The following is a 25,689-nucleotide window of genomic DNA, read 5'->3' as shown; positions in this document are numbered from 1 at the left end:
AGATTAATAATCTAAAACAAAAATGATACGAAGTTTGGGTAGGGCTTTATAAATATTTGCTGATAAATGTTAAAACATTTTGAGAGAAGTTAAATATATTGAAGTATTTTGGTAGCTAATTAATAAAACCAGAAAAAGCTATGTTGCTGTGAGAATTAGAAGTAACGTATAGGATGTTTGGCACAGTTCCTGACATTTAGCATGTGTTCAGTAAATGGAAGCTAAATTAGAAAAGCTATTTACATTAGCTTTATCAGTTTAATTTCAATGGTATAACAGCAAATGAAGTGAACAGAGAAATGCTACAAGGCTATACAGGAACAGCCTAATTATTTTGAAAAATTGATAACCTTAAAATGGATCAGCATTGATGTACAGAAGCTGTAAAGGAAGAAGCTCAGTTTGAATAAAAATAAGTCCACTAGGCACCAGGACAGAGCTATTGGTAAATAAAGTATTTGTATTTATATGCTTCTAAATCATCTGTAATCCTGTATATGAGCTAATATCTTTGGAAACTGAATCACTAATGAAAAGTTAAGTGTTATTATTATTATCCTTGTAATACATAGGAGTTACTAGGTTGTGACTTGACTAAAATAAGGCTACACTTATGAATCATTTTTGGAGTTTGGGCTGTTTCTACATAAGGTTTTATCCTGGTAAATTCATTTCCCTTTTGAACTTTAACACTTAAATAATTTAACTGGTATATAATGCACATCTTCTATCTAGGTATATTTAGTTTTTACTTGATAACTTGGAGGTTGTCATTTATAAACATCCTTTAAATACCATGAGTGGTCTAATAATGCCTTTCAGGATTTTTTAATTTTCTAGAGTTATGTACTGCTATACTATATGAATCCAGACTGCTATGCTGTTTGAGTTCGTATGTCTGCTTTGTATAGTTGTCTGTTTACTCCCTTTTATTCATCAGTACATTTCTTTATGGCAGTATCTGTGTTGTAGCTTTGCTTTTTGCTGTTATAAGGCAGAGTATAGAGATACATAATTTAACTTCAAATATATATTGTCTTTATTTATAGTCTAAGCAATGCTGACAACTTTAATTAAAAATGAATTGGGGCACAGGCATGTAAAATAAATACTACATTTTTCAAGAATGCTATTGAATGCATTATTCTCGAAAAACTTTCTTCTTAAGGTTGTGAGATATAAGTTTGGGCTGACTTGCTTTCTGGAAGACAATTGTTCAATAACAAAATCATCTGAATTCTTTCAGAATCGTTCTGATTTTCAGTGTCAGCATCGGTGGCAGAAAGTTTTAAATCCAGAATTGATAAAGGGTCCCTGGACTAAAGAGGAAGATCAGAGGGTAACATGTTCATATTCTTTATTTTCACTGTGTAGGTGGACTTGCTTTTTTTCTTCCTAATACATTGGTTTTTTGTCACATAAATACATGTTTAAATCACTTTGATTTGTTCTCTGAGTTACTGCTGGCATAAGAATTGAAATTTGAGTATCTTGAAATGTAGTTTTTTCAGAACTGAGTCAAACCAAATATAATATATATAGCCTTTGCTGTCTGAAAGTTTGGTTTGCAGAAGGAAAAATACTATCAGCTTAGTCACCTTCTTTAGAGCTTAGGTTAGCAACATTTAGGATATAATTTCTTGGTGAAAATTGAGTTAGCATTTTATAAACAGAATTTAATTTTATTCCTATTTTATCTGAAAATGTGAGGTGTAAGGAAGTCATTCTTAACTTTCCCTCTTGACCTATAATGAACCCCCAAATAAGATAGATATCAGAGCATCATGTTCCCAAAGAGTTGGATGATTCAAAAACCAAGGTAATTCTTTGTGTTATGAAAGTGTGAGAAGAATGGGAGAGTTGCTGTCCTCTACTGAGAATTGCTCTTTAGTTCATGCTCTTTATGGCATAAATGTTGTTAATGTAGTTGGGAAATTAGAGTATTCTTACTGCCACTCAAAGTAAAGAAAAAACCAACAAAAAACAAAACAAAACAAACAAAAAAAACCCAAACTTCACTAGGTTCAGAACTGATCTGATTTATTTGATGGCCAATGATAAGTTTTAAAATGTATGATTTGTATCCTTTCAGTTTGAGAAAGGAAGAAATGAAAAGACAGTAACTGTAGATCCTTCCTGCTTCCATAATGATTAGGCTTTCAGCTGAAGCTTTAAAAAAAAAAAAAAAAAGTAAGAGTAGAAAATGCTTAAGTCTCAACGTTTTTACTGTTATTTCATATTAATGTATGAAACAATTTAACTTACAAGTCACTTTAATTAGCAACTTGTATTTTAGATAAGTTTGGAATCAATTTTTTTTTTTTTTTTTTTTAATTATTTTTTTTTTTTTTTTTTTTTTTTTTGCGGTACGCGGGCCTCTCACAGCTGTGGCCTCTCCCTTGCGGAGCACAGGCCCCGGACGGGCAGGCCCAGCGGCCATGGCTCACGGGCCCAGCCGCTCCGCGGCATGTGGGATCCTCCGGGACCGGGGCACGAGCCCGCGTCCCCTGCATCGGCAGGCGGACTCTCAACCACTGCGCCACCAGGGAAGCCCTGGAATCAATTTTTGATTGCAAAAAAAGATGGCAAATGCTGAAGGAATAGTTACTAGTAAAATTGCTTTTTTTTTAAGTTGTAGTTGTGGTTTGGATTTAATGCATTAAAAATGGCATTCTTGAGTTATGTTTTAAAATTCTGTGAAGGTAGTGCTTTTTTAAAATTGAGATATAATTATGTATTAGTTTCAGATGTACAAAATAATGTATATATTGCAAAATGATCACAAGTCAAGTTAATATCTATCCCCATATGTAGTAAAAAATTTTTTTTTTCTTGTGATGAGAACTTTTAAGATCCACTCTCTCAGCAGCTTTCAAATATGCAATACAATATTACTAGCTGTAGCCACTATACTCTACATTTTACCCCCATGACTTATTTATTTTAAAAATGGTAATGCTTTTTTAAGCTTTGCTTTCTGTTTCTTAGGTTATTGAATTAGTTCAGAAATATGGGCCAAAAAGATGGTCTTTAATTGCAAAACATTTAAAAGGAAGAATAGGCAAGCAGTGTAGAGAAAGATGGCATAATCATCTGAATCCTGAGGTAAAGAAATCTTCCTGGACAGAAGAGGAGGACAGGATTATCTATGAAGCACATAAGCGGTTGGGAAATCGTTGGGCGGAAATTGCCAAACTACTTCCTGGAAGGTACTTATATAAATGTATATACATTTTTCATTTTTACTTAAACTTGATCTTTATTATGTTACTATTAAATATGTTTATAACTAGCCCATGACTTTTATTTATAATTAAAATTTAGACTGCAGAATACAAGCAACCCTTTGCGTTATTTGTAATATCAGTACATTTTGTGGTAAGGGATATAATTAGTTTTTTAATGAAATATTTTATAGCGGTAATTTGTGCAACAAAATAATGGACCTTTAGATTATGTGAACGTTTAATGCACTCCCAAAATTGTGTTTACACATCAGTGCCATTTAAGCAACCTTCTTTGTACAAACTAATTTGGAGTGGAATCTGAGTTGAAGAGATTTCTTTCGTATTGGATTCTGTGTATAAGACCAGAGAATAACAGATACACTGGCTAAAAAAACTGTTACGAAAGTACATTAGAGAAAATTCAATTCTTAATTAATTATGGTATCATTCAGATCATGAGTAGTGTGTATATATCCATGTGGCTAAAATATAGCACTTCCCTCAGGGGCACTGATGTGCTAAGTACACTATACATGGCACTGGTTCAAATGTTTCCTAGCTGTCTGTAGTACAGTAGACCAACAATCTTGGGAAAATCCATACCTCACTCGGAAGATACGCACTTGTTTTTTATTGCTGTAATCTCTGTATAGTCTTTAATAGTTTATAAAATACTTTTTACATATATTCTTTTTTTTCTTTTTTTTTTAGAGAAAGAAAACACTTTTACTGTTGAATAAACATTAAATCAGAATGTGATGCCCATCATAGGCAATCTGATAAGAGATTGCAAAAAACCGGAGAGAAATCCCACCTTTCACCCACGTAGCCTAGCAGATACCACCCATTACATACAGGTTCTCAAGATAAACAATAACTAGTCCTTAAGTCAGAAGACTTGACAGCACCATTTTATTTCACATAGTTCATCCTGTCGTACACTTACCTAGCAATTGGAGTAGCCATCTGTGTTAGTTACTTGGCTTTATATAAAGGAAAAACAAACTTCTCATATCTTTTTTAGAAAGTAGTTTTACAACTTGGAGCCAGGTCAGCTAAAATTGCGCTCCTACCCTCCTGCTGAAACTTGGAGATAGCGTGTTGTATTCTATATATTCTTAATTAATCTTCATATACTTGTGAAATATGTAGAGCAAACATTGCTGTCTTTGTTTTATAGATAAGGAAATTGAAGCATAGTGTTAAGTTTTTTATCCAAGTTACTGAACCTGGTCTAGGAACTTCTGATGTTTTCAGTCTTTGATACATCTTTTTACTGTCCGTAGAACCTAGCTTAGTGCTTAGCATAAAGTAGATTCTCAGTAAATGTTTATGTATTTTTAAAAATTTATACTACAAGTAGCTGTAGGTTGAAGACTTCCATTTTTACAAGGGGAACTTAGGTAAAAGGGGAGCCAATGAACTCTTTGTTTCGTAGGTATTTTGTTGTAAGAAGTGAAAAAGAATACTGGGATTCTGTATTTTGTGGTTTGCATTTTATGACCATGTTTGATCTTGGCTTTGGGGCTTTTGCCCTCACTATGCCCTTTGCCTGGAATGCTTTTTTTTTTTTTCTGTTCTTGTATAGCTGGTTCATTCTTGTCATTCAGATCTTAGCTTCACTGTAACCTCACAGAGGACTTCCTGGACCACCTAATCAAAAAAGTACTATAGTTACTCACTTTTCTTATCCTACTTTAAATGATCTGCATTGCACTATTTTTCTTATTATTTATTTTTTTGTTTTTCTCTTCTTTCCTCCTTCCCTGCCCCCATGCTTCCAGTGAGAATGTAAAGCCCCATGAGAGCTGGGACTTTCTTTATCTTATTCACTGCTGTATCTCCAGTGTTTAGAGCTTTATCTGACATAGAGACATACAGTTTATTTTTTGAATTAAAAAAAGTGTCTAATTTCACCAGTTGTAAAAATTTGTTTTAAGTACTTCGTATACTTTATACAGTGTTAACATTTATGGAATCCTCTTTTTCTTTTTAAATATATACTTTCTTAGGACTGATAACTCTATCAAAAATCATTGGAATTCTACCATGCGGAGAAAAGTGGAGCAGGAAGGCTACTTACAAGATGGAATAAAATCAGAACGATCTTCATCTAAACTTCACAAACCTTGTGCGACTATGGACCATTTGCAAACCCAGAATCAGTTTTACATACCTGTTCAGGCACATATTTTTAATACCTTTATTATTTAAAAAATATCTTTAGTTGCTATATTTCTTTAGTTTCTTTAGGGAAGGTGTTTAGTTTCTTAATAAGACAAAAACAACATATATTAAGAGGAATAGACATTTAAATTTCCAAACTGAAGAAATAGGCCATGACTAGCTTTTAAACCATTAGTGGAAGTTTATCTCTACTTGTTTTGATTGATAAATATTTTGAGAGCAAACTCATTAAAATATTTCCTTTTATATATAATTTTTACATTATCTAGTTAAGAAACTTAGTATGTACATTTCCTAATACTATCATTCTTTGAATCTTCATGATTCAAAGCTAATGATCATTTGTGCTTTAATAGTGATTGTAGTTTACTTTTTAAAAAAATTTTGTGTAATTGTAGTATTGCTTACCTCTAAGAGGTAAGTGTATATAAAATGGTTTAGAGGAGAAGATAGTCAAAAATCATTCAAGCCATCATTTTGGAGTGTGCGGTAAATAATTGGTTCTTTGATGGCATTCAACTTTGCTTTTCCCTCATCACTCAGCTGACTGAGTGACTTCAGCCTTTGTTTAGACAGGTTCATTGGAGATGACCCACGTTCATCATAGGGCAAGCTCTGTTTTCCTTACAATGCATTTTCCTACCTGCAAGAAATTAGGAGTTTTCATAAGATTTGTTTTACGTTTTCCTGTCTATTTGTCTGTCGTGCCATTTTTCATGTTGAGCAGTTCTTGGTTCTTGTCACATAAAATGTGACAAGATAAAGTATCTACCAAAAGATAAAAATTGGCTAATTGTTAACAATCTGTGCTTAGTATGCCACAGATTTGATTTTATTCCACTAAGTGGACATTATTTTTTTAGCCATAATTTCAAAAGAATCACTTAAAAAAGGTAGTGAGATCTTAATTTACAAATAGGGAAACACGTAAAGACAGTACAGTTATCTGCTGATACTCAGTACCTTAAGGTTTTTATGGTCTGTTTCTTTACATTTTTCATTAGAGTCCTAGATTTCAGCAGCATAAGCTGAAACATTCTGCTTCTATCTTAGAAAGGTTATCATATAAATGTATTTTTTTAACTCATAGGAAGATAATTTTTTTTATTATTTGGGGCCAATGGAGTGTTTAACACTCAATCAAAATATATTGGAAAGTAAGGATATTTCTTGTACTTTAAGAATTATTTACCTTACTTTTAATAATTCTTGACAGGTTTGTGTATTCATAGTTCAATTCATTTAAACTGCTAAAAAGGTAATTCTAATTTTGACTTGAAAGAAGAAAATGGATTGGTTTGAAATCCTGTCACAGATTAAAATGAAAAGTTTGAGAAAGATAAGTTTCTAATTCATTGGAAGCTGAGCAATAACTGATACTAATGAAGTGTTGTGAAAATTAAGTTCCATGTTAGAAGTTATATATAATGTTTCTGCATTATGTAGTGATTTAGGTAGTCCATTATGGAAAATAGACAATTTCATATTTATATGTATTAGATTTTAAGGTTTTAAAAAACACTTCTCATATTTCTCCCTACCACTGCTCACTAAGTTTGCATGCAACTTCAGAAATTTTATTACAGATGCTTTAGAAAAGAAACAGAATAATTCTTAGTCTATTTTCAGAGTATTAAAAAGTACATGAGTGATTCTGATTGTTTTTCTGAGACAAGTAATAGAAGCAGCCTCTGTTTTCATATCTTTCTGTACAGAGATTGGCATGGGGTGGTGGTAGAAGTAGGAGTTAAGAATATTGAAGACTTGCTTTAGGCTCTCACTTGGAGAATGCTTCATATGGACCAGCCCCTTCCTTTGAAGGATAGGAACACAATTACTTTGTCTTCTGCAGGAGGCAGAGCAATACTTTAATAGCAGATTTTAAAAAATACTTGGTGGGGCTTCCCTGGTGGCGCAGTGGTTGAGAGTCCGCCTGCCGATGCAGGGGAGGCGGGTTCGTGCCCCAGTCCGGGAAGATCCCACATGCCGCGGAGCGGCTGGGCCCGTGAGCCATGGCCGCTGGGCCTGCGCATCCGGAGCCTGTGCTCCACAACGGGAGAGGCCACAACAGTGAGAGGCCCACATACCGCAAAAAAAAAAAAAAAAAAGAAAAAAAAAATACTTGGTGGATATTGTAGATAATAGATAGACTGACTGGGTGATAAATCTAGCCCAGATAATTCTTATATTTCATTCAGGAGAAAATAGGTGTTTGCTGAGTTATGACTTTTAATCAGTAGGTCCTAAGATTAAAGATGTAGTTATTAAGGAACTATTAATATGTGTAAATATTCAAAGTTAACAGAGATACTTAGTTTTTCATGTTGATTTTCAGTTTTTGTGCTTTGTCTCAGATTTTTAAAAATTTCCAGAGCATTATATGTATGATGTTAATGTTCTAATTACTTTTTAGATCCCGGGCTATCAGTATGTGTCACCTGGAGGCAATTGTGTAGAACATGTTCAGCCTTCTTCTGCCTTTATTCAGGTAACTTTTTATTTATAAAAAGCAAAAAACCAAAACAAACCCAAAGGAAGCACTTTCAAACATTTTCAGATCTAATAGTGCCTGTTTCCTCATCTTTAAAATTAGGGCAAAAATAGTACTATCTGGTCTATTTACTTTGAGTATTATAACATTAAAGGAGAAAGTTTGTGTGTTTGAGAAATATAAACTGTACAAATGAAAAGTAGTTCACAACAAGAGTAAGGTGGTTCTTTCATTCTTCCAACTTAGAGCATTCAGATTATGAATGGACATATTTTTGCTAAATTGGATAGAATATATTAAGATTCAATAAATTAAAACAGACTCCACACATAATTTTTCAGTTGATACAGATGATATAATGTAAGGTTTTTCATGCATTTAAATTTCCCACATTCTTTCTGTTAAATTGAAAATATTTACCAGCACCTCTTTAGATACCAGAAGGATTGTGATACTGAGTATTTGGGATTTAGTAGTATTAAGCTTTATTAGAGAAAATAGATTTTATGTTGCATAGAAGAAAATAAAAATTAGAACATTAATAATAATAATAAAGCAATTTTGTAAGTAGCCTGTTTTTTTTCTTTTATTTAACTTATTTTAGCAACCCTTTGTTGATGAAGACCCTGATAAGGAAAAAAAAATAAAGGAACTTGAGTTGCTTCTTATGTCAGCTGAGAATGAAGTTAGAAGAAAGCGAGTTCCATCAGTAAGAAATAAGACTAAGTGTTTAGATTTTATTGTTAGAATCTTTTATATGCTTTATATGCTCTTATAGTTTTAATCAGGACTGACTTTCATATGCCAGCAAGTGGAAAAAGCATATTCAGTGTGACTTCAGATTTTAATATGGACTAAAAATAGTTTTTCTAATTTGCAACTTTGAAGTTGCCTGTTTTTGATATGCATCTCTTTGAACATATTTTACAGTGTTCTGTATTAAGATGCTTCTTGAGTCATAAATATCAAACAGACTTAAGGTATAACCTTCAATATGTATATCTGTGAAAATGTCGTGTGGTTCAGATTAGGCTTTGGTTTTACTTTGGACATTCCATGTGATAATGGCCTTAATAGAAAAAAAAAAGCTTAAAAAACAAGGAATTTAATAGATGTGTACAGATTTATGTGCTTCAGAATTATTTTTATTCTCTCTTTGAAAATGTTTTCCTGTTTACTATATTTAGAACACAAATTCAGTAAATTGGAAAAAGTTATAATGTTAAAAATATGGGAAAAGGAAACATTTAGATTTTATGCTCTCTAAATAAATTTTTCTATGGATGTTGGGTTTTGGTTATCAGGTATGAAAAGTATTGTCTGAGATTTGGTTGATAAGAACAACTAGGAGTATTAAATCAGGATAAATGGTAATGATTCTAGCTAAGTTAAACAGGCTATGCTAGATGGATTAAAAGGAAAAAAAAAGTTTATATTTAAATGACAATTTAAAAAGTTTAATACCCTGGGCCTTCTTACGTTTAGGAAAGTGTTTTTCTTGGTTTGGGGCTGAATGAGGGGACAATATATTTAGAGTGACTAATACAAAATTACTAAATAGAATAACCTGAGGACTTGAAATAGTATTATGAGGCAACTGGCGATGTCTTTGTACCATTTCAGAGAGTATTAATAAAAATGACATTTGTTAATTGTAGTAGATGAGATATACACCATGAGAAAAGTAATTTTTGCTTTGAAACTGCAAAAACCGTGGGCAAATAGGGAGACCTGAAGTGTACTTATTTTAAAGTTAATTTCAGTTTTATTAAGAAGCTGCAAATAAATAATCGTTCACATTTGTAGGTTATGTTTAAGCACATTTAAAATTTTTTGATAATAGTCTATCATTTTTACTATAACAGGACAATATAATTAGCTAAAAGAATTGCCATTTGCATTAAAAAAGAAAGTTATTAATTTTTTTCATAGTTTCTGTCTAAAATCCACCCTCATAAAGATCTGGTTGAATAGGGAGATTGGAGGTTCTAGAGGGAAATTGCTGCACCCAGTATAATAGACTCCATATGCATATAAAGTATTCATTCTAGACAATTATGTGATGATAATGATTGCCACTTTACTGAGTATTCATTACGTTCCACTGTTGTAGATGTGTTATATGTATTCCTGGTGATCCTTATATTAACCCTGCAAATTAGGTGGTTGGTTGCAAGGGATTCAGAATCGGGCCAGTGGGCCTAGTAAACCTCCCTCTTTGAACCTTTTTCCTGCCCACAAACTTAGCTGAAATGTGTATGTTTGGAAGTTATCTCCAGAAAGTGATTGTAAACTCGGAAGGTGGCTGTGCTAGTGAAATAAGATTGCTTTAATTTCTTTTATTTATAGGAATCTTTAAAACAGGTGGAACCTGTTTTGCAACAATGTTGAAAATTTGTTTTTTCACCTTACTTAACTCGAAACTTAACATTTTGCTATTGTGAATATCTAGCATATTCTAGTAATTTTTTATTTAATAGTCATAGGTACTGTTTATGGAGTGCCTCCTATGGACTGAGCAGTGTGCTCTCTAAAATATGGTAACTGTTAGACACATTTAATTCGAAATTTAAAAATTCAGCTTCTCGGTTGCACTGGCCACATTGTTGTTGCTCGTGTGGGTGGCGCCCGTATTGAGCAGTTTCAGGTGCAGAACATTTTCATCACCTCACAGATTTTGTTGGACAGTGCTATACACTTTACATCCTGTTTCTTTCTGTTTTTTTCCTAGTTTTTTTGAAATATAATTAACATATAGCACCATATAAGTTTAAAGTGTGCAGCATAATGATTTTACTTACATATTGTGAAATGATTACCACAATAAGTTTAATGAGCATCCGTTGTCTCATATAGGTACCAAAAAAGAAAGAAAAAGGGAAAAAATGTTTTTTTCCTTGTAATGAGATCTCTTGGGATCTACTATTGTTAACAGTTCTCAAATTACATAATGTTTCTTGACCATGGCTCTTCAAGGTCTCTCTTCTTGTTTTTCATTATGAGACACTAGGAAACTAGGCTCAAAAGATAAGTAAATTGGCCAGTGTACATCTCTAGAGAGATAAAGAAAAATGACACAGTCCCTGAATTCAAAGGACAGTGGGGACACAGATAAGAAACAGCATCCAGTGTGATATAATAAGTAACACAGTTTTATGGGAGTTCATAGAAGATTGAGATTTAGGTAGTCAGAAGGGTTCCTGGAAGAAATCCTATTTGAGCTCAGTCTTGAAAGACAGGCAGTGATTATGTATTAGCAAAAAGATGAACTAGGACATTATTATAAACAGAAACAGGTAGAAGTGTATAATCAGATGGGGTACTTTCCAATATTTGAACTGTATCTTAAATGAGGAATAGGAATTTTCCCTGGTCAGTAGGTTGAGCATTCCAGATGAAGGGAGCAGCAGTGTGTGCAAAGGCTGCTCCCTTTATCCAGGGTGAAAGCCCAAAACTTATCAGCGAATTGCAAGTACTGTACTATAGTTGGGTATTCACTATTCCCTGGGAGCAGGGGCTTGAGTTGGGAGATGAAGTTAGAAAGGTAGAGAAAAGACAGATTCTAGGAGTTTGGACCTTATGTTGTAGTATATATGGTACATTACTAGTTTTATCTCACCATGACTTTATAGATTTAAGAAAAATTTAGTTAGAAAAAAATATAGTCAAGATGAGGTTTAATTTAAAAAGTTTTTATATCAGTTTTGAGGAAAGATGGTATATTTGCTACTATATTTTTAGCTGAAATGTTGTGAAGTATGTTGGTCTAGAAAAAATTTTTACTTAAAATCCAAATTTTTGCTTAGATTGGGAATGACAAATAATGTTCAAATTTCTTTTGTACTTTTAGCAACCTGGAAGCTTTTCTAGCTGGTCTGGTAGTTTCCTCATGGATGATAGCATGTCTAATACTCTAAGCCTCGAGGAGCACACTAGTGAGTTTTACGGTCTGGATGAAAATCAGGCTGTGTCTGCTCAGCAGAACTCACCCACAAAGTTCCTGGCCGTGGAGGCAAACGCTGTGCTGTCCTCTCTACAGACCATCCCAGAATTTGCAGAGACTCTAGAACTTATTGAATCTGTAAGTTTGAAATGGTGAGATTATCAAAAGCTCAGTTTTAGTTATGTGGTTTCATTTTCAGAAACTCAGTTTAATGGACACTGACCAGTTTTATGTTACACATTACCTTGTCATGCTTAATTTTGTTCTGATATTTTGCAGTGGTTTCTGGCAAAAAAAAAAAATATATATATATTTATGTATTTATTATACAAGTTGTATATTAGAGATAGCTGGAAAGTAGAGAACACTGTAGGAAGAAAATTAAAACCCCCATAAACCCAGAGTTAATAATTTGAGGTATTTCCTTGCAGGCTGTGTTATAGACATATAAAACACACATATATGTATACATTTTTAAACCCAAATATACACTAATGTATTATGTTTGTGAATTTTTTTCCCACATTATATCGTGAGCATGTCCCTGTTTTCTTAACTCATTTTTTTGTAAACATCCTTTCTTTTTTTTTTTTTTTAATTTTATTTATTTATTTTTGGCTGTGTTGGGTCTTCGTTTCTGTGCGAGGGCTTTCTCTAGTTGTGGCGAGTGGGGGCCCCTCTTCATCGCAGTGCGCGGGCCTCTCACTGTCATGGCCTCTCTTTGTTGCAGAGCACAAGCTCCAGACGCGCAGGCTCAGTAGTTGTGACTCACAGGCCTAGTTGCCCCGCGGCATGTGGGATCCTCCCAGACCAGGGCTCGAACCTGTGTCCCCTGCAATGGCAGGCAGATTCTCAACTGCTGCACCACCAGGGAAGCCCTCTTAACTCATTTTTAAACTTGAGTTTTAATGGCTTCATGGTATTCTGTCATATGAATGTAGCAAAATTTATTTATCCAACATACTATTATTTATTTATTTACACCATTTATGTGGTGTCCAGTTTTTCAGTATTACAAATTAAAGAACATACATAAAGCTTTATGCAAAATCATGATTATGTCCTTAGGTTAAATTGAATGTTTGGATCACGGTGTATGACCACTTTGAAGATATTCCATACATATTACCAAATGATTATGTAGATGTGGAATATAGTGTAAAGTTTTCTGATGTGGAATAGAATGTGAAGTTTTATGACGAACTGTACTCTCTTATAAAAATAACTTAAAATAATTTGTTATTTTCATTTAAAGTACTTTGACAGTAAGCTTCAGCTACTTAGAATTAGATGAAATATTACTTTGGAATATTCCAACTGGAGTTGTCGTAAAAGCATAATCTGTTCCTCTCGAATGGGCTTGCTTAAAAAAAAGATGAACCAAGGAAAACCTATTTCTACTGATAAAAATGAGTAGTTAATTAACTCTGGAAATCATCATCCTATGTTCAAGACTAGATTTAACCAGGTTATAACAGTAATAACTTTAGTTAAGAATTTAATTTATTGCAGGATCCTGTAGCATGGAGTGATGTTACTAGCTTTGATCTTTCTGATGCTGCTGCTTCTCCTGTCAAGTCCACACCAGTTAAACTAATGCGAATTCAGCACAACGAAGGAGCCATGGAATGTCAATTTAACGTCAGTCTTGTACTTGAAGGGAAAAAAAACAGTTGTAACAGTGCAGACAGTGAGGCTGTTCCTTTAACATCCCCAAGTGTGGCTAAGTTTAGCACCCCACCAACCATCCTCAGAAAGAAGAGAAGAATGCGAGTGGGTCAGTCCCCAGGCAGCAACCCTGGTGATGGCTCATTCAATGATGGTGGTAATACGGCACTAAAACACACACCGGTGAAAACACTACCATTTTCTCCTTCACAGGTAGTAGTGTCATTTTTATTTATGTTTCCAAATGTTGACGAGTTGGATTAAATTAGATCTTTAACATCCATACTAACAGTTCCTTGCTTTGATAGCACATAAAAATGGATAATGTATTTAAATGTATACAGGAGAGTGCTGAGCTATGGTAAATCAGAAAAGTATCTCACAAAGTGTAGTAGTTGCATTTTATCTTACAATTTTTAGAGCGGAAAGGGATGTTTTAGATACGTAGTTCTACATCTTTATAGAACTCATCAGGAAATAGGCCCAGAAAGATAAAATGATTAGCCCAAAGTTATCTAATGGCAGAGCTGAGACTGGGAGCCAGTTTCCTGACTGACTGTTCAAGAGATATCAGGTATATATTCATAGACAACTGCTCCCTATAAGAATTTCATGTGTCAGTAGGTTGTTTAGGGATGTCAGGAACTATCTGCTTTCTCCTGTAGTTATATCCCTGGGGAGCAGATATTTATATCAAGGCAAACTGTACCTTTTATTTTATAATACTATCTTTCTTAATGAACACCATGTTCCAGGCTGTGTGCTAAACATTTTTCTTATAGTATCTTAGTTAATGCTCTTTAAGAAAACCTTAGAGGTAGGTAAATGAAATTCAGAAGTTAGGCAATTTGTCCAAGGTCAGTTATTAAGAAAGAGATGAAGCTGGTGTTTGCTTAAAGTGTCTTGACAGAGGTTAAAAAGTCCAATAGGAGAAGAAGGAAGTTTAATGGCCAAATAAACTTGGAGGATGTTGGGATATTATTGGAGGTATGTTTTTGATGCTGGGAAGATGAGGATCTGGTAGTAAGTATACAGCCACTGTTTTCTCTGAAAATGGCACCCCCTCTGCTTCAGGGGATGCTATTTACATAGGCTACAATGCAGGTAGTGTGTCCACCCCCCACCCCAAGAGTTACAGAGTATCCCGAGGAAGGTGAACCAGGCTTGAGCAGACTAGCAATTTTCTATTTTTGGAGTTTTGTGTACCTGCAATTTTCATTGAGCAGTAAATTGTAAGGTGGAAAATGGCTGAGAAGGTGAGGCATGATTATAAAGATTGTATATCCCATGGCAAAGAACTTGGATTTTATCCTATGATTTATGGGCATCAGAAGTGATAGAGCTATTATAGAATTCATTCCAGTTATAAGCAACCTTAAAACGATTTCCATTTTTTTCTTAATTTATTTATTATTATTATTATTTTTTTTTGGCTGCGTCAGGTCTTAGTTGCAGCATGCGGGATCTTCACTGAGACATGCGGGATCTTCTTTCCTTGCAGCGTGCGGGCTTCTCTCTAGTTGTGATGTGCAGGCTCCAGAGCGCTTGGGCTCTGTAGTTTGCGGCATGCAGGCTCTCTAGTTGAGGCGCATGAGCTCAGTAGTTTTGGTGCCCGCGGCATGTGGGAACCTAGTTCCCCGACCAGGGATCGAACCCGTGTCCCCTGCATTGGAAGGCAGATTCTTTACCACTGGACTACCAGGAAAGTCCCTGGCAATTTCCACTTTTTCTTACCATTGCTTCTACTCTGTTGGCTACAGAAATAAAGTAGTATTTCACAATTGTATGGTAAGTTAAGATCCAATGAGTAAATTTGTCATTTGGAAAACAGGCTCTATGATACCGATTTTGGCTGCTCAGAGGTTCTGAGCTGTGTTCTAAATAGGCAAATTTGCCAGACAGCTGTACTTCTTCTTAGCAAAGCACTGTTATTATATTCTGAGTTCTAAATATTCTTATAGAAAGGAACACTTAAGATCATTTATTAATAAAATCATAAAACATTTTTTTCAGTTACACTGTTGTACAAAGCTTACATTTAACACAGCAGCTATTTATGGTTTCTATAGATTCCTATTTGATAAGATGCACTGTTTGGAAATTTTTTTATTGTGTTTTGTTACTTTTGAATATTTGTTAAGCGGCTATTTTTTGAATACCTGTTACATCTTAAACACTGTTCTGCGGAGGCAGTGATGAACAAAACAAAAATGCCTGCCCTCTTGGAGCTTAATTTTTATGGAGTGGAATGTAAATGTATTATTGATAATCCTTTCCTAAAAGGAATGGAGAAATAATTTGAAAATCTTATCAGTTTGATATTTGTGTAGGATTTTGACATTTTAGAAATTGTCTTTGAACTCTCTTCCTTTTTTAGTTTTTCAACACGTGTCCTGGAAATGAACAAATTAATATAGAAAATCCTTCATTCACATCAACCCCTATTTGTGGGCAGAAAGTTCTCATTACAACTCCTCTTCATAAGGAAACAACCCCCAAAGATCAAAAGGAAAATGTAGGGTAAGTACACATTAAATAATTGTGTTAGAGAAAATGGGAAGCACAATTTCAAGAGCAGATTAGCTTTTTGTCCATTTATACATATATCATGATCCCTGTCCATATGGAATTTAGAATAAAAAAAAATCATAACCTTATGTTTTATCCCTAGGAGACTGAAAACCAGCTAAATGTAGTATAAAACTTTGATCTTGAGCAAACAACATTTTTAGTACTTATTCCTGCATTAGTCTTTTTTCTATTTTAAGATGATTGATTGGAATAAGAATAGTTTAGGCAGGCACGCTTTAAAAGTCTTGGAATGTTTAAATAAAGCATGTGTATATACAGGAAAATTTAGTGTGTGCTTTTATTGTGGCTTTGCCTTCCTTAACTCATATGAAATCAAATTTTGACTGTAATACAAATATCTAAATGATTGGATAGGTTTAGAACACCTACTATTAGAAGATCTATATTGGGTACCACACCAAGAACTCCCACTCCTTTTAAGAATGCGCTTGCTGCTCAGGAGAAAAAATATGGACCTCTTAAAACTGTGGTATGTATACTCCTTTTATTTTTAAGAATTTTCCTAATTTTAATAAGACACAAATTTTGATTTTTATCCTTGATTTTTAACATTTTAAAAAAGATGTTCAATGAACTGGATTAAAAAAATGTTATCTCGATTTATAAGTTTGAATTTGTGTTAATCTTTTTCCTTGTAAGTAAACCTTTGCTTGGCTTCTTTTGAATTCAGACTTTCTTTATATCGTCTAGAGAAGGCAAGTCAAGTTTCAGTAGAACATTGCTTAATACTAAAACCCACCTTTTAGTAGTTTCAGTAGCAGTTACCTACAGTAGAATAAAATAATTTTAATATTTTGATATACATAAGTACTATCCTAATAATATTTATGAAACTGATTGATCATGATACCTCTTTAAGGCTCAGTTTCCTCTTCTATTCAGTGGATATCATAAAACACCCTAGCAGGTTATTTGTGAAGATAGATAATAGAAATAAAGAGGCTGGTACTAAGTTTCAAGTAGTATATGCTTAGTTGCTGCTATTATTATTTAATAATAGTGGTAACAATAGTAGTACATGAGCGGAGGTGGGAATTGTTACCTGTGTTAGCACACAGATAATTTTGAAGTACCTTAGGTGAACCATGGGCACTCTGATTCTAGGCAGATAAAGATATCTGACAAATTACGTACATTAGAAATAAAATATGATTTTTAAAATATTGGTCACTTCTAGGGTACTTTAGTTATCTTCTATTTTTAGTCACATTTTGAGTAAATCAATTAATAAATTCTAGTTTACTTGATTTAATCAATTTTCTACCAAAGAGCGTGTCTCACACTCAAATCTCCTAGTCTTTTCCTTTTTTTTGAAATACTGTTTTAGAGGGTACATAGTAGGATTGATCAAGTCTTTTTGTCACTTAGTTCCATATGCTACTATGAACAATTATATTCTCTTTAGAGTTCTCTAAACTTTTTAGTTTTTATGAATATATACGTAATAAAAGTGGGATCACACTGTGTACTCTTTTGTAACCTTTTAAAATTTAATAAATTGTATATATTTATCCCATAATTTTTAATGTTTTTGTATTAGTCCATTGTATGGAATTACCTAATTGATTTAATCTGTTTCAGCATTTTGTTATTCGTTTAAAAAATTTATCATTAATTTGATAAATATTGATTGAGTGGCTAATATGTGCCAGGCGCTGAGCTAGGCTTTTGGGGATGTAATGTTAAACATGTCAGGTATGCTTCCTGCCTTCAGAAGGGTGTGTAGCCTAATTGGGAATTCGACAAATAAGCAATAATTTGAAGACAGTTGAAAAATTCTGACAGTGCCTCAGGGTCATTTGGTCAACATATACGTTGAGTAAAAATTATCATTTTAATAATAGTACATAAGAAATTAGGTTTCAGATACCTAAGTCCCTGTCAGTTTGTTCATGTTTCGGAAGAATTTATCTATTGCCAAAACAGGTCATTTTCATCAGCAATTTAAGATAAAAAGAAAGTATTGATTTTGTAATTAAAATTTGTAAAGTATCTGTAGGCTCATTTGTAGCGAGCTGACTTTTCATTCCTTCCGCTCCTCCTCCTCCACTTATTTACTGAGCACCCACTATGTGCTAACCACTGAGCTTTCTTGTGTATCTTACAGTGGGTCAAAGGCACTTCTTAGAGGTTGGCTTTCTAGGACACTTGTATTCTTTCTTTTTTTATTTTTAAACTGAAGTATAGTTGATTTACAGTGTTATGTTAATTTCTGCTATACAGCTAAGTGATTCAGTTACACACACACACACACACACACACACACATATATATACTTTCTTTTTCATATTTTTTTCCATTATGGTTTATCACAGGATATTGAATACAGTTCCCTATGCTATACTGTAGGACCTTGTTATTTATCCATTCTGTATATGATAGTTTGCATCTCCTAGCCCCAAACTCCTAATCTTTCCCTCCCCCACCCCTCTTCCCCCTTGGCAACCACAAATCTGTTTTCTATGTCTGTGAGTCTGCTTCTGATTCATAGATAAGTTCATTTGTGTCTATTGTAGATTCCACATGTAAGTGATATCGTGGTATTTGTCTTTGCCTGACTTACTTTACTTAGTATGATAATCTCTAAGTCCATCCATGTTGCTGCAAATGGTATTATTTCCTTCCTTTTTATGGCTTGAGTATTATTCCCTTGTACATATGCACCACATCTTAGGACACTTGTATTCTTACAGGGGAAAAATAGATTCCAGGTTTCTTTTTAAGAACACCTTATCTATATTCTTTGTGAAATGTAATCCTTAAAACAAGACCTCTTGGAGCAACACACAGAAATACTGACATAATTCCTGCATGTCTCAGGCTGTAGATGAGAGCACTTTAAAAAAATTCTGTTTCCATTTTTAAAGTTTTTGTAAGTGCTGTGAAATCTCATTTATATATGAATGTTACTCTCCCTAACTTTGTTGACTGGGAACATAAGCTGCTGGTCATTACATGCTGCCAGTTTGTTCTTTTGTTTAGTGGCGCTTTGATTACCTTTTTTTTTTTTAAACAGGTAGATGAATAATCTTTTGAGACTATTTCATCATTCAGCCCATATTCACGTTTTTTTTGTATCCTGCCTTCCCACACTCCAGTACACACATAGACACACACAGACACACATGCACACACTTCTTGAACACTGTGTCTCAGCTCTAAGCTTAAGGCTGGGTGTGCAGAGATGTATACACAGATGAAAAAGATGTGATCACTGCTCTCAAATAGCTCACATATTTAGTAGTAAGAGAAACATGTAAACTAGTAATTAGACACTATGCAATAAGTACAATAAAAATAGAAGGAGAGCTACTGTAGTCCCAATTCGTTCTATGTTTCCTATTTTTATATAAAAATACTTGGGGAAATAATCGCTTTTCTGTTTAATTTTGAGGATCCTGATTGAAGCAGGAGCTGTAATAGTTTCCCCAAAAGGAAGACTTTTGTTTAGTGCCCTAGCGTGAAGAAAGTGGCACACTTCATTCAGTGCTTGCAATGTGCAGTATTATTTTTGCCAATAATATTTTGCAATATTATTTTTGCCATAGCTATTTGAGAGCAGTGATCACATCTTTTTCATCTGTGTATGTATCTATAGGGACTGGGAGAAAATTATGCCAATAATGAAAAAGTATAAAAGATGGGTTTCTATATATGGGGAGAAAAAGGAATTGCTATAAAAGGCTTTTTAAAAACCCTTTTAAAAATAATTTAGTCACAGCCACTTGCCTTCTTGGAAGAAGATATTCGGGAAGTTTTAAAAGAAGAAACTGGAACAGACATATTCCTCAAAGAGGAAGATGAACCAGCTTACAAAAGCTGCAAACAAGAGGTGATCTTTTAGTATTGTTGTTAATAAAAGTCTTACCATGTTCAAGTGACTTGACCATAATGTTCCTGTTGTAAATTATCCATTCTAGCATACTGCTTCTGTAAAGAAGGTCAGAAAGTCACTAGTCTTAGATAATTGGGAAAAAGAAGAACCAGCCACTCAACTAGTAACTGAAGATCTTTCAGGCATGCAGGTTTGTAAAGAATTTTTCTTATATTAAGATGGTTGCTTTATGTCCTAGTGGTTCTTGTGTTTTACTCATTGTGTGGCTAATTCATTAGAGCTTCTTAGACGGTTTCCTTTAGTAGTATTCTGCCTAATTCAGAGAGAAACAATTAACTGTAGAGAATATCTTATTTACTTCCTTGCTTTTTATATTTGTTTGGTCTTGAGGGGAGTTAGCTCCCTTATGTATGATGTCAAAAAATGGTAGTTCTCAAAGCTTTAAATTTCAATATCTTTGGTTCATTTCTTAAATATTTAATTTTACTGCATTACTAGAAATTTCATCGGAACCAGCTTTCTTGGAGGGAAATGAACAGGGCTTCCACTACCACTTACTCAGTAGTCCCTCTATTTGTCTCCATTTTTGAATTAGTTATTTTATTTTCCTCTTTCTTTTTTCTCTTAGTCAGAAAATATATTTACAACATCTTTATTAATGATACCATTATTGGAAATACATGACAATAGGTGCAACTTGACTCCTGAAAAACAAGATATAAATTCAACCAACAAAACATATACACTTAATAAAAAGAAACCAAACCCTAACACTTCCAAAGTTGTCACATTGGAAAAGAATCTTCAGGTATGACTTTATAAATTTCTTTCACTGATTTTTATTGTTGTTCATTCAATTATTACTTTGGACCTACTGATCAGAAATTATACTTTTTCTTTTAAATTCAAAATTGACTATAATAGTAGCTAGACATTCACCATTGTTTTGTCACTCAAACTAGATTTGGGTTTTTGAGAGACTCGCTCATCAGGGCACATATAAACTAAACAATTGGAATGGTAGCCAATGTTGTTTCCTGTTATTACAAGCTAACATAGTAAAGACAATTGGAATCACTCTTCTGGTGATTTCTTAAGCACTGTTTCATTTTTAAACTAAAAATATCTAAATCTACTTCTGGCACCTCTTCTGTAATAAATAATTGTAGCCCTAATTGCTACTTTTAAAGGGTAAGTGGTTGGAAGCAGTTTCAAACTTCATTTTATTGGTATCGATATAATGGTTTCCAGTGAACTTTCTGGCTCAAAGTTGTAAAACAGAATCCTTTTTTCTGATGCTATGCAGCCATTACGTAACTGCAAATGAAGGCTGGAGAAATTTTTACTTTGTTATCTTAAGAATTCAACCAAGAGAATTTGAGAGGTCATTGAGGAGGAAGTTTTCTTCTTTACACTGCAGTGACTGCAGAGCTATCCTTCCTGACCTTCAAGCATTCCTTGAAAACATCTTTGGCAATCAGATGTGGCCACCTCCTCTCTTTCTTGAGCCACTGCTCTTCACAGAGCCATGTAACACATTCTCTGAATCCCCATTTACCAGTGTTTAACACAGAACTTTTCAGGAAATTTTATTACATAGCAGGTCATACCTATAGAGTAGTAACCTTTACTCTATAATAAGGGAAGAAAACAAATGAAACAAACGTAAACTTGACTTTGTGCTATGATATATTTCCTAATTTGCAAGACGTAAAGCATTCTTGGTTCATTTTTTGACATTGCATTCTCTCTAAATCTTTTGCAAAACTTTGAAGCAGTAAAGACTGACATTTCTTTCCATGTTTAGACTGATTTGATTTGACGGCAGTTGTGGGAACAGAAATTTTAAACTGCCTCCACAGTCCTATAGATAGCTAAAAAATTGACTTAAAAAACTTGATCATAAATATTTTAGTATGTACTTTTGAAACATCATTATTTAAAAAGAATCACAATGCTGTTATCAAAAACATTTTTTACAATAATTACTTATTAAATATCCAATCAATTAATTGATTTTTTAAAAGTCTAATTGTGAAGTAGAATGGATAGTTATCTTAGTAATTTTCACATCACTATTAATATTGCCTTCCTAGTCTTGTGAATGGGAAACAGTGGTTTATGGGAAGACGGAAGACCAACTTATCATGACGGAACAAGCAAGAAGATATTTGAGCACTTATACAGCTACAGGCAGTACCTCAAGAGCTCTCATACTGTGATTGTTATTAAAACGGATGAAATGCCCCACTTCCTTATTAGATTCTCTACCAAATTAGGCTGCAATGAAATTTTTTTGTTGATTAACTGTTTTTAAAGTTTTAATACAGCCCTAAAACGGTTTGCATCCTTTTTCATATTGGGCAAGCAGAAAGCTAGGCACTTAAGTAAGGGGTAGGCAATTTCACAGTTTATTTTTTAAGACGTAAGATTTTAAAAAATTGTTTTTAAAGAACAGGATGGGGAAATCATATTAGAATATTCCTGGGTATTCTAAAAGTAAATTCTCACATATTTTCTTCAGAAGATATATGTTGCTACTCTCCTGATGCTGCGGTTTTGTTATAGATAGGTTTTATGAGTATGTATGATTTCTGAAACTAGTCTCTGTATAGAAAGCACTCATGGTTTTATGAAGTACTTTTGCCTATCTGCTGATTTACTTAGGCTACCATTTACAAAGAAACACAGTGGAAAGGAATTTAAAAGAAAGAAAGTCGCACTACTAATTTTTGGTATTTTTCAAAAAACAGTAAAATTAACTACAGTGTTAAATGTATTTATTTGAGCATAGTACTAAAAACAAAAGGCATTGCAAAAAGGTTTTTTCCTTATTAGTAAAGAGTCAGTATTTTCTTCATAAATCTCAGAAGAGCTGAGAGTTTTGTTGAATGTATTGTACAGTATGTAGGAGCAGGAAAACTTTGTAAATTGGAAAGAAGTCTGTTTTTATAATTTATTTTCATTTTTAAAGCTTAAATGTAGATATTTATACCTATACAGGGTGTCTAGAAGCCAATGTTGTTTCCTGTTATTACAAGCTAACATAGTAAAGAACAGTTTTGAGTTTTAAGTATGAAACAATAGTAAGTTATAGCTGCAAAGAATACAATATCTATACTGTATGTCACATCTACCTAAATATTGCACTATGTCCTTTAAATCATGTTGGTTATATAAAGTAGTTCTAAAAATGTACTAAATAATAATTTAATATTTTCTTTTTAAATTATATGGGGGGGTCATATAATTTAATCTGGTGATTTGTATATGTGTTTGAAATTTTTGCATTTTGTTTAAAAAATAATATGGTACTTGGTCCCTAAAAACAGTCTGCACTTAGACGTTTATTATATTTACTCAATGTTTCAGAAGTAGAGAACATTATCTTTTATTTATAAAAATATATGTCCTTTTATAAATGTTTTGTGTTTCTCTACAGGTTACAACAGTTGCTTCAGTTGCCTGTTTTAGGTGTTTGCACTTATTTTATTTCTTCTTGAAAGAATGTCTTTATTTGCTTTTGTGTAGAGATTTTATGTAATTTTTTTTGAGACATATAATGGTGTGCTGTCAACTTCAACACTGACAGGTAAATAGAATTGTACACTGTAGTTTTAATTATTTGTAATTGACACACTCTCTCCCTCTCCACTCCTGAAGTATGCTGCTATAGAAGATAGCAGAATCGGCTTGCTGCTATGAGAGAAGGAAAGAGCAACCACCACTTGCACTGTGTGAAAAGATAAAAAGCAAATGATGGCAAGTTCTCAAGTTAACTTAATGGAATCAACCATTACCAGGCAAATTCTTGCAAATATTAAAATGCTATGCCTTAAAACAAAAACAGCTTAAGATTCTCTGATGTTTTTATGTTGATAGAAATGGAAATACTATTTTAATGCCTAGCTTTTGAACAGTAGACCTAAAAGGGTTTTAAGCTATTTAAATCTACTTGCTCATTTTTGCATATTATATGTAGTGAGAAGTGAAGAAAATGTGTGGTACTAAGATTATGCCTTGTTGATACAAATAGATGAACCAATTTGAATCTTCTTAGCATGTTTGTTAAGTATGTTGATTGCTTCCTAATTAGTGAACTTCTCACAGAAACTTCACTTTGTAAAACCAGTGATTGTAGCAAAATCATACTGGATCATTTCAATTTCAGTTATCTTGAATAACATATAATGGTTCCTTTTTTTTTATGTAGCCCTTAGCTGGTTTGGATGAACATAGTCTCCAATTACCAAAGTATAATATCTTGGAAGAGCTATATTTTTTTAAAGCATAATTTTTCTTGAGCATTAAATTATCCCACATGTAATATATTGAAAATCAGCTTGGGCTTTTTGGACAGAGTACATATTTGGGTTGGTATTGGTTGAATCCTCTAGTTAACTGCTTTGTTGCTTTTTGCAAGAAGATTTCTTAATCTTAAACATGTCAGGCATCTTAAATCACCTTTTATACTGTTATGTTCCTTTGAATTTCTTTCAGTATGTTATAAAAATGCCAGACATACATGTAGCAGCCATACTTGCATGGAAACTGACTACACATATATAATACCACATTTTGTTATAAGCTTTTCGCATTAATACAGCAATTACCCTGACTAAATTCAGTTTTTTGATGTATGGGAAACCTTTCCATTGTAAGAGAATCTTGCATACAATGTTGACTGTTAACATCCAAAATAAAACATCTGTGTACAAGCTGACATGGCATTGCTCATTTCACTTTGGTTTTGTATTTTATGGTATTGATCGAACCTTTAAGGACTTAACCCAACATTCTGTTCTTAGACCATTTTTCTCCTTTAGAGCTCCCTTTGCAGGTGATTTTATCTGTTAACACAGCTTGACGTCTTTACTCAAGAAATGGAAATACTTGAGCTTCATTTAGAGCCATATTTTCAACTGCCTTTTTTTTTTTTTTTTTGTGGTACGTGGGCCTCTCACTGTTGTGGCCTCTTCCATTGCGGACCACAGGCTCCGAACACGCAGCCTCTACGGCCATGGCTTACGGGTCCAGCCGCTCCGTGGCATGTGGGATCTTCCCGGACCAGGGCACGAACCCGCATCCCCTGCATCGGCAGGCGGACTCTCAACCACTGCGCCACCAGGGAAGCCCTCAACTGCCTTTAGATATGACTCTCCATGACTCTTCTGTTGGTACCTTAAATGTAGTATGTTCTCTTTTTCCCAACTTGGACCTCCCCCTTCTTTGTTCTGTCTCTTAGTGGTGTTATTTTCCCTTTGATCACCCACTGTGAAATCTCGTGCTTCTCCCTCACCCTGCACATTGAAATCTGTTGTAAAATCTCAGCCCACATAAAGGCACAGCTGTAATTCCATTCCTTCATCTTTTATTTAGATGATTGCACTAATCACTCTGATCTCCATTCTACAGAAATATGAAGAAATTGTTCTGTGACATCAGAGTGTCACCTGGGCAAAGCCAACTGGTCACCCAGTCAGGTTTGTGCAGTATTATATCACCTCGGTGAATTTGTCACCATCTAGATTTTACTTTTAGCCTTAGAAATCTGATGGATTAACACACCAAAAATGAGTTTACCTCTCACTAGAATGCCTATATCAAGTGTGTGAGACTGACACATGAAACCAGAATGCTAATTTATTAATTTACAGTGTGAAATATAACTGCTGAGAGGAAATACAACTGCTTATATGTGAGTGTAAAGAAACTTATAAAAAACACACAGATTTGATCACATCTC

At 33.7% G+C, this 25,689-nt stretch overlaps 1 protein-coding gene across 5 annotated transcripts in view; it reads left to right on the top strand.

Annotated features, from left to right (window-relative positions):
- MYBL1 (MYB proto-oncogene like 1) overlaps window positions 1-24,666 on the top strand; it is a 34,627-nt gene extending 9,961 nt beyond the window's left edge. Inside the window, exons 4-16 of one of the 5 annotated variants that reach the window (XM_032610480.1) lie at window positions 1,247-1,339; window positions 2,989-3,209; window positions 5,240-5,411; window positions 7,828-7,902; window positions 8,510-8,614; window positions 11,756-11,986; window positions 13,361-13,729; window positions 15,894-16,036; window positions 16,463-16,577; window positions 19,824-19,940; window positions 20,029-20,133; window positions 20,572-20,751; window positions 22,040-24,666. In XM_032610480.1, coding sequence (XP_032466371.1) covers window positions 1,247-1,339; window positions 2,989-3,209; window positions 5,240-5,411; window positions 7,828-7,902; window positions 8,510-8,614; window positions 11,756-11,986; window positions 13,361-13,729; window positions 15,894-16,036; window positions 16,463-16,577; window positions 19,824-19,940; window positions 20,029-20,133; window positions 20,572-20,751; window positions 22,040-22,165 — 2,052 coding nt within the window. In that variant the 3' untranslated portion in view covers window positions 22,166-24,666. Of the gene's footprint in view, window positions 1-1,246; window positions 1,340-2,988; window positions 3,210-5,239; window positions 5,412-7,827; window positions 7,903-8,509; window positions 8,615-11,755; window positions 11,987-13,360; window positions 13,730-15,893; window positions 16,037-16,462; window positions 16,578-19,823; window positions 19,941-20,028; window positions 20,134-20,571; window positions 20,752-22,039 lie in introns of those variants that run through there. The other 4 variants (XM_032610483.1, XM_032610482.1, XM_032610481.1 and 1 more) reach the window with 4 other exon arrangements.
- The last annotated feature ends 1,023 nt before the right edge of the window (window positions 24,667-25,689 follow it).

This window comes from Phocoena sinus, chromosome 17, assembly GCF_008692025.1.
Source record: "Phocoena sinus isolate mPhoSin1 chromosome 17, mPhoSin1.pri, whole genome shotgun sequence".
Lineage (NCBI taxonomy): Eukaryota > Metazoa > Chordata > Mammalia > Artiodactyla > Phocoenidae > Phocoena > Phocoena sinus.
The sequence above is the reverse complement of the archived record's forward strand: the minus strand, read 5'-3'. Positions and strand labels throughout refer to the sequence as shown.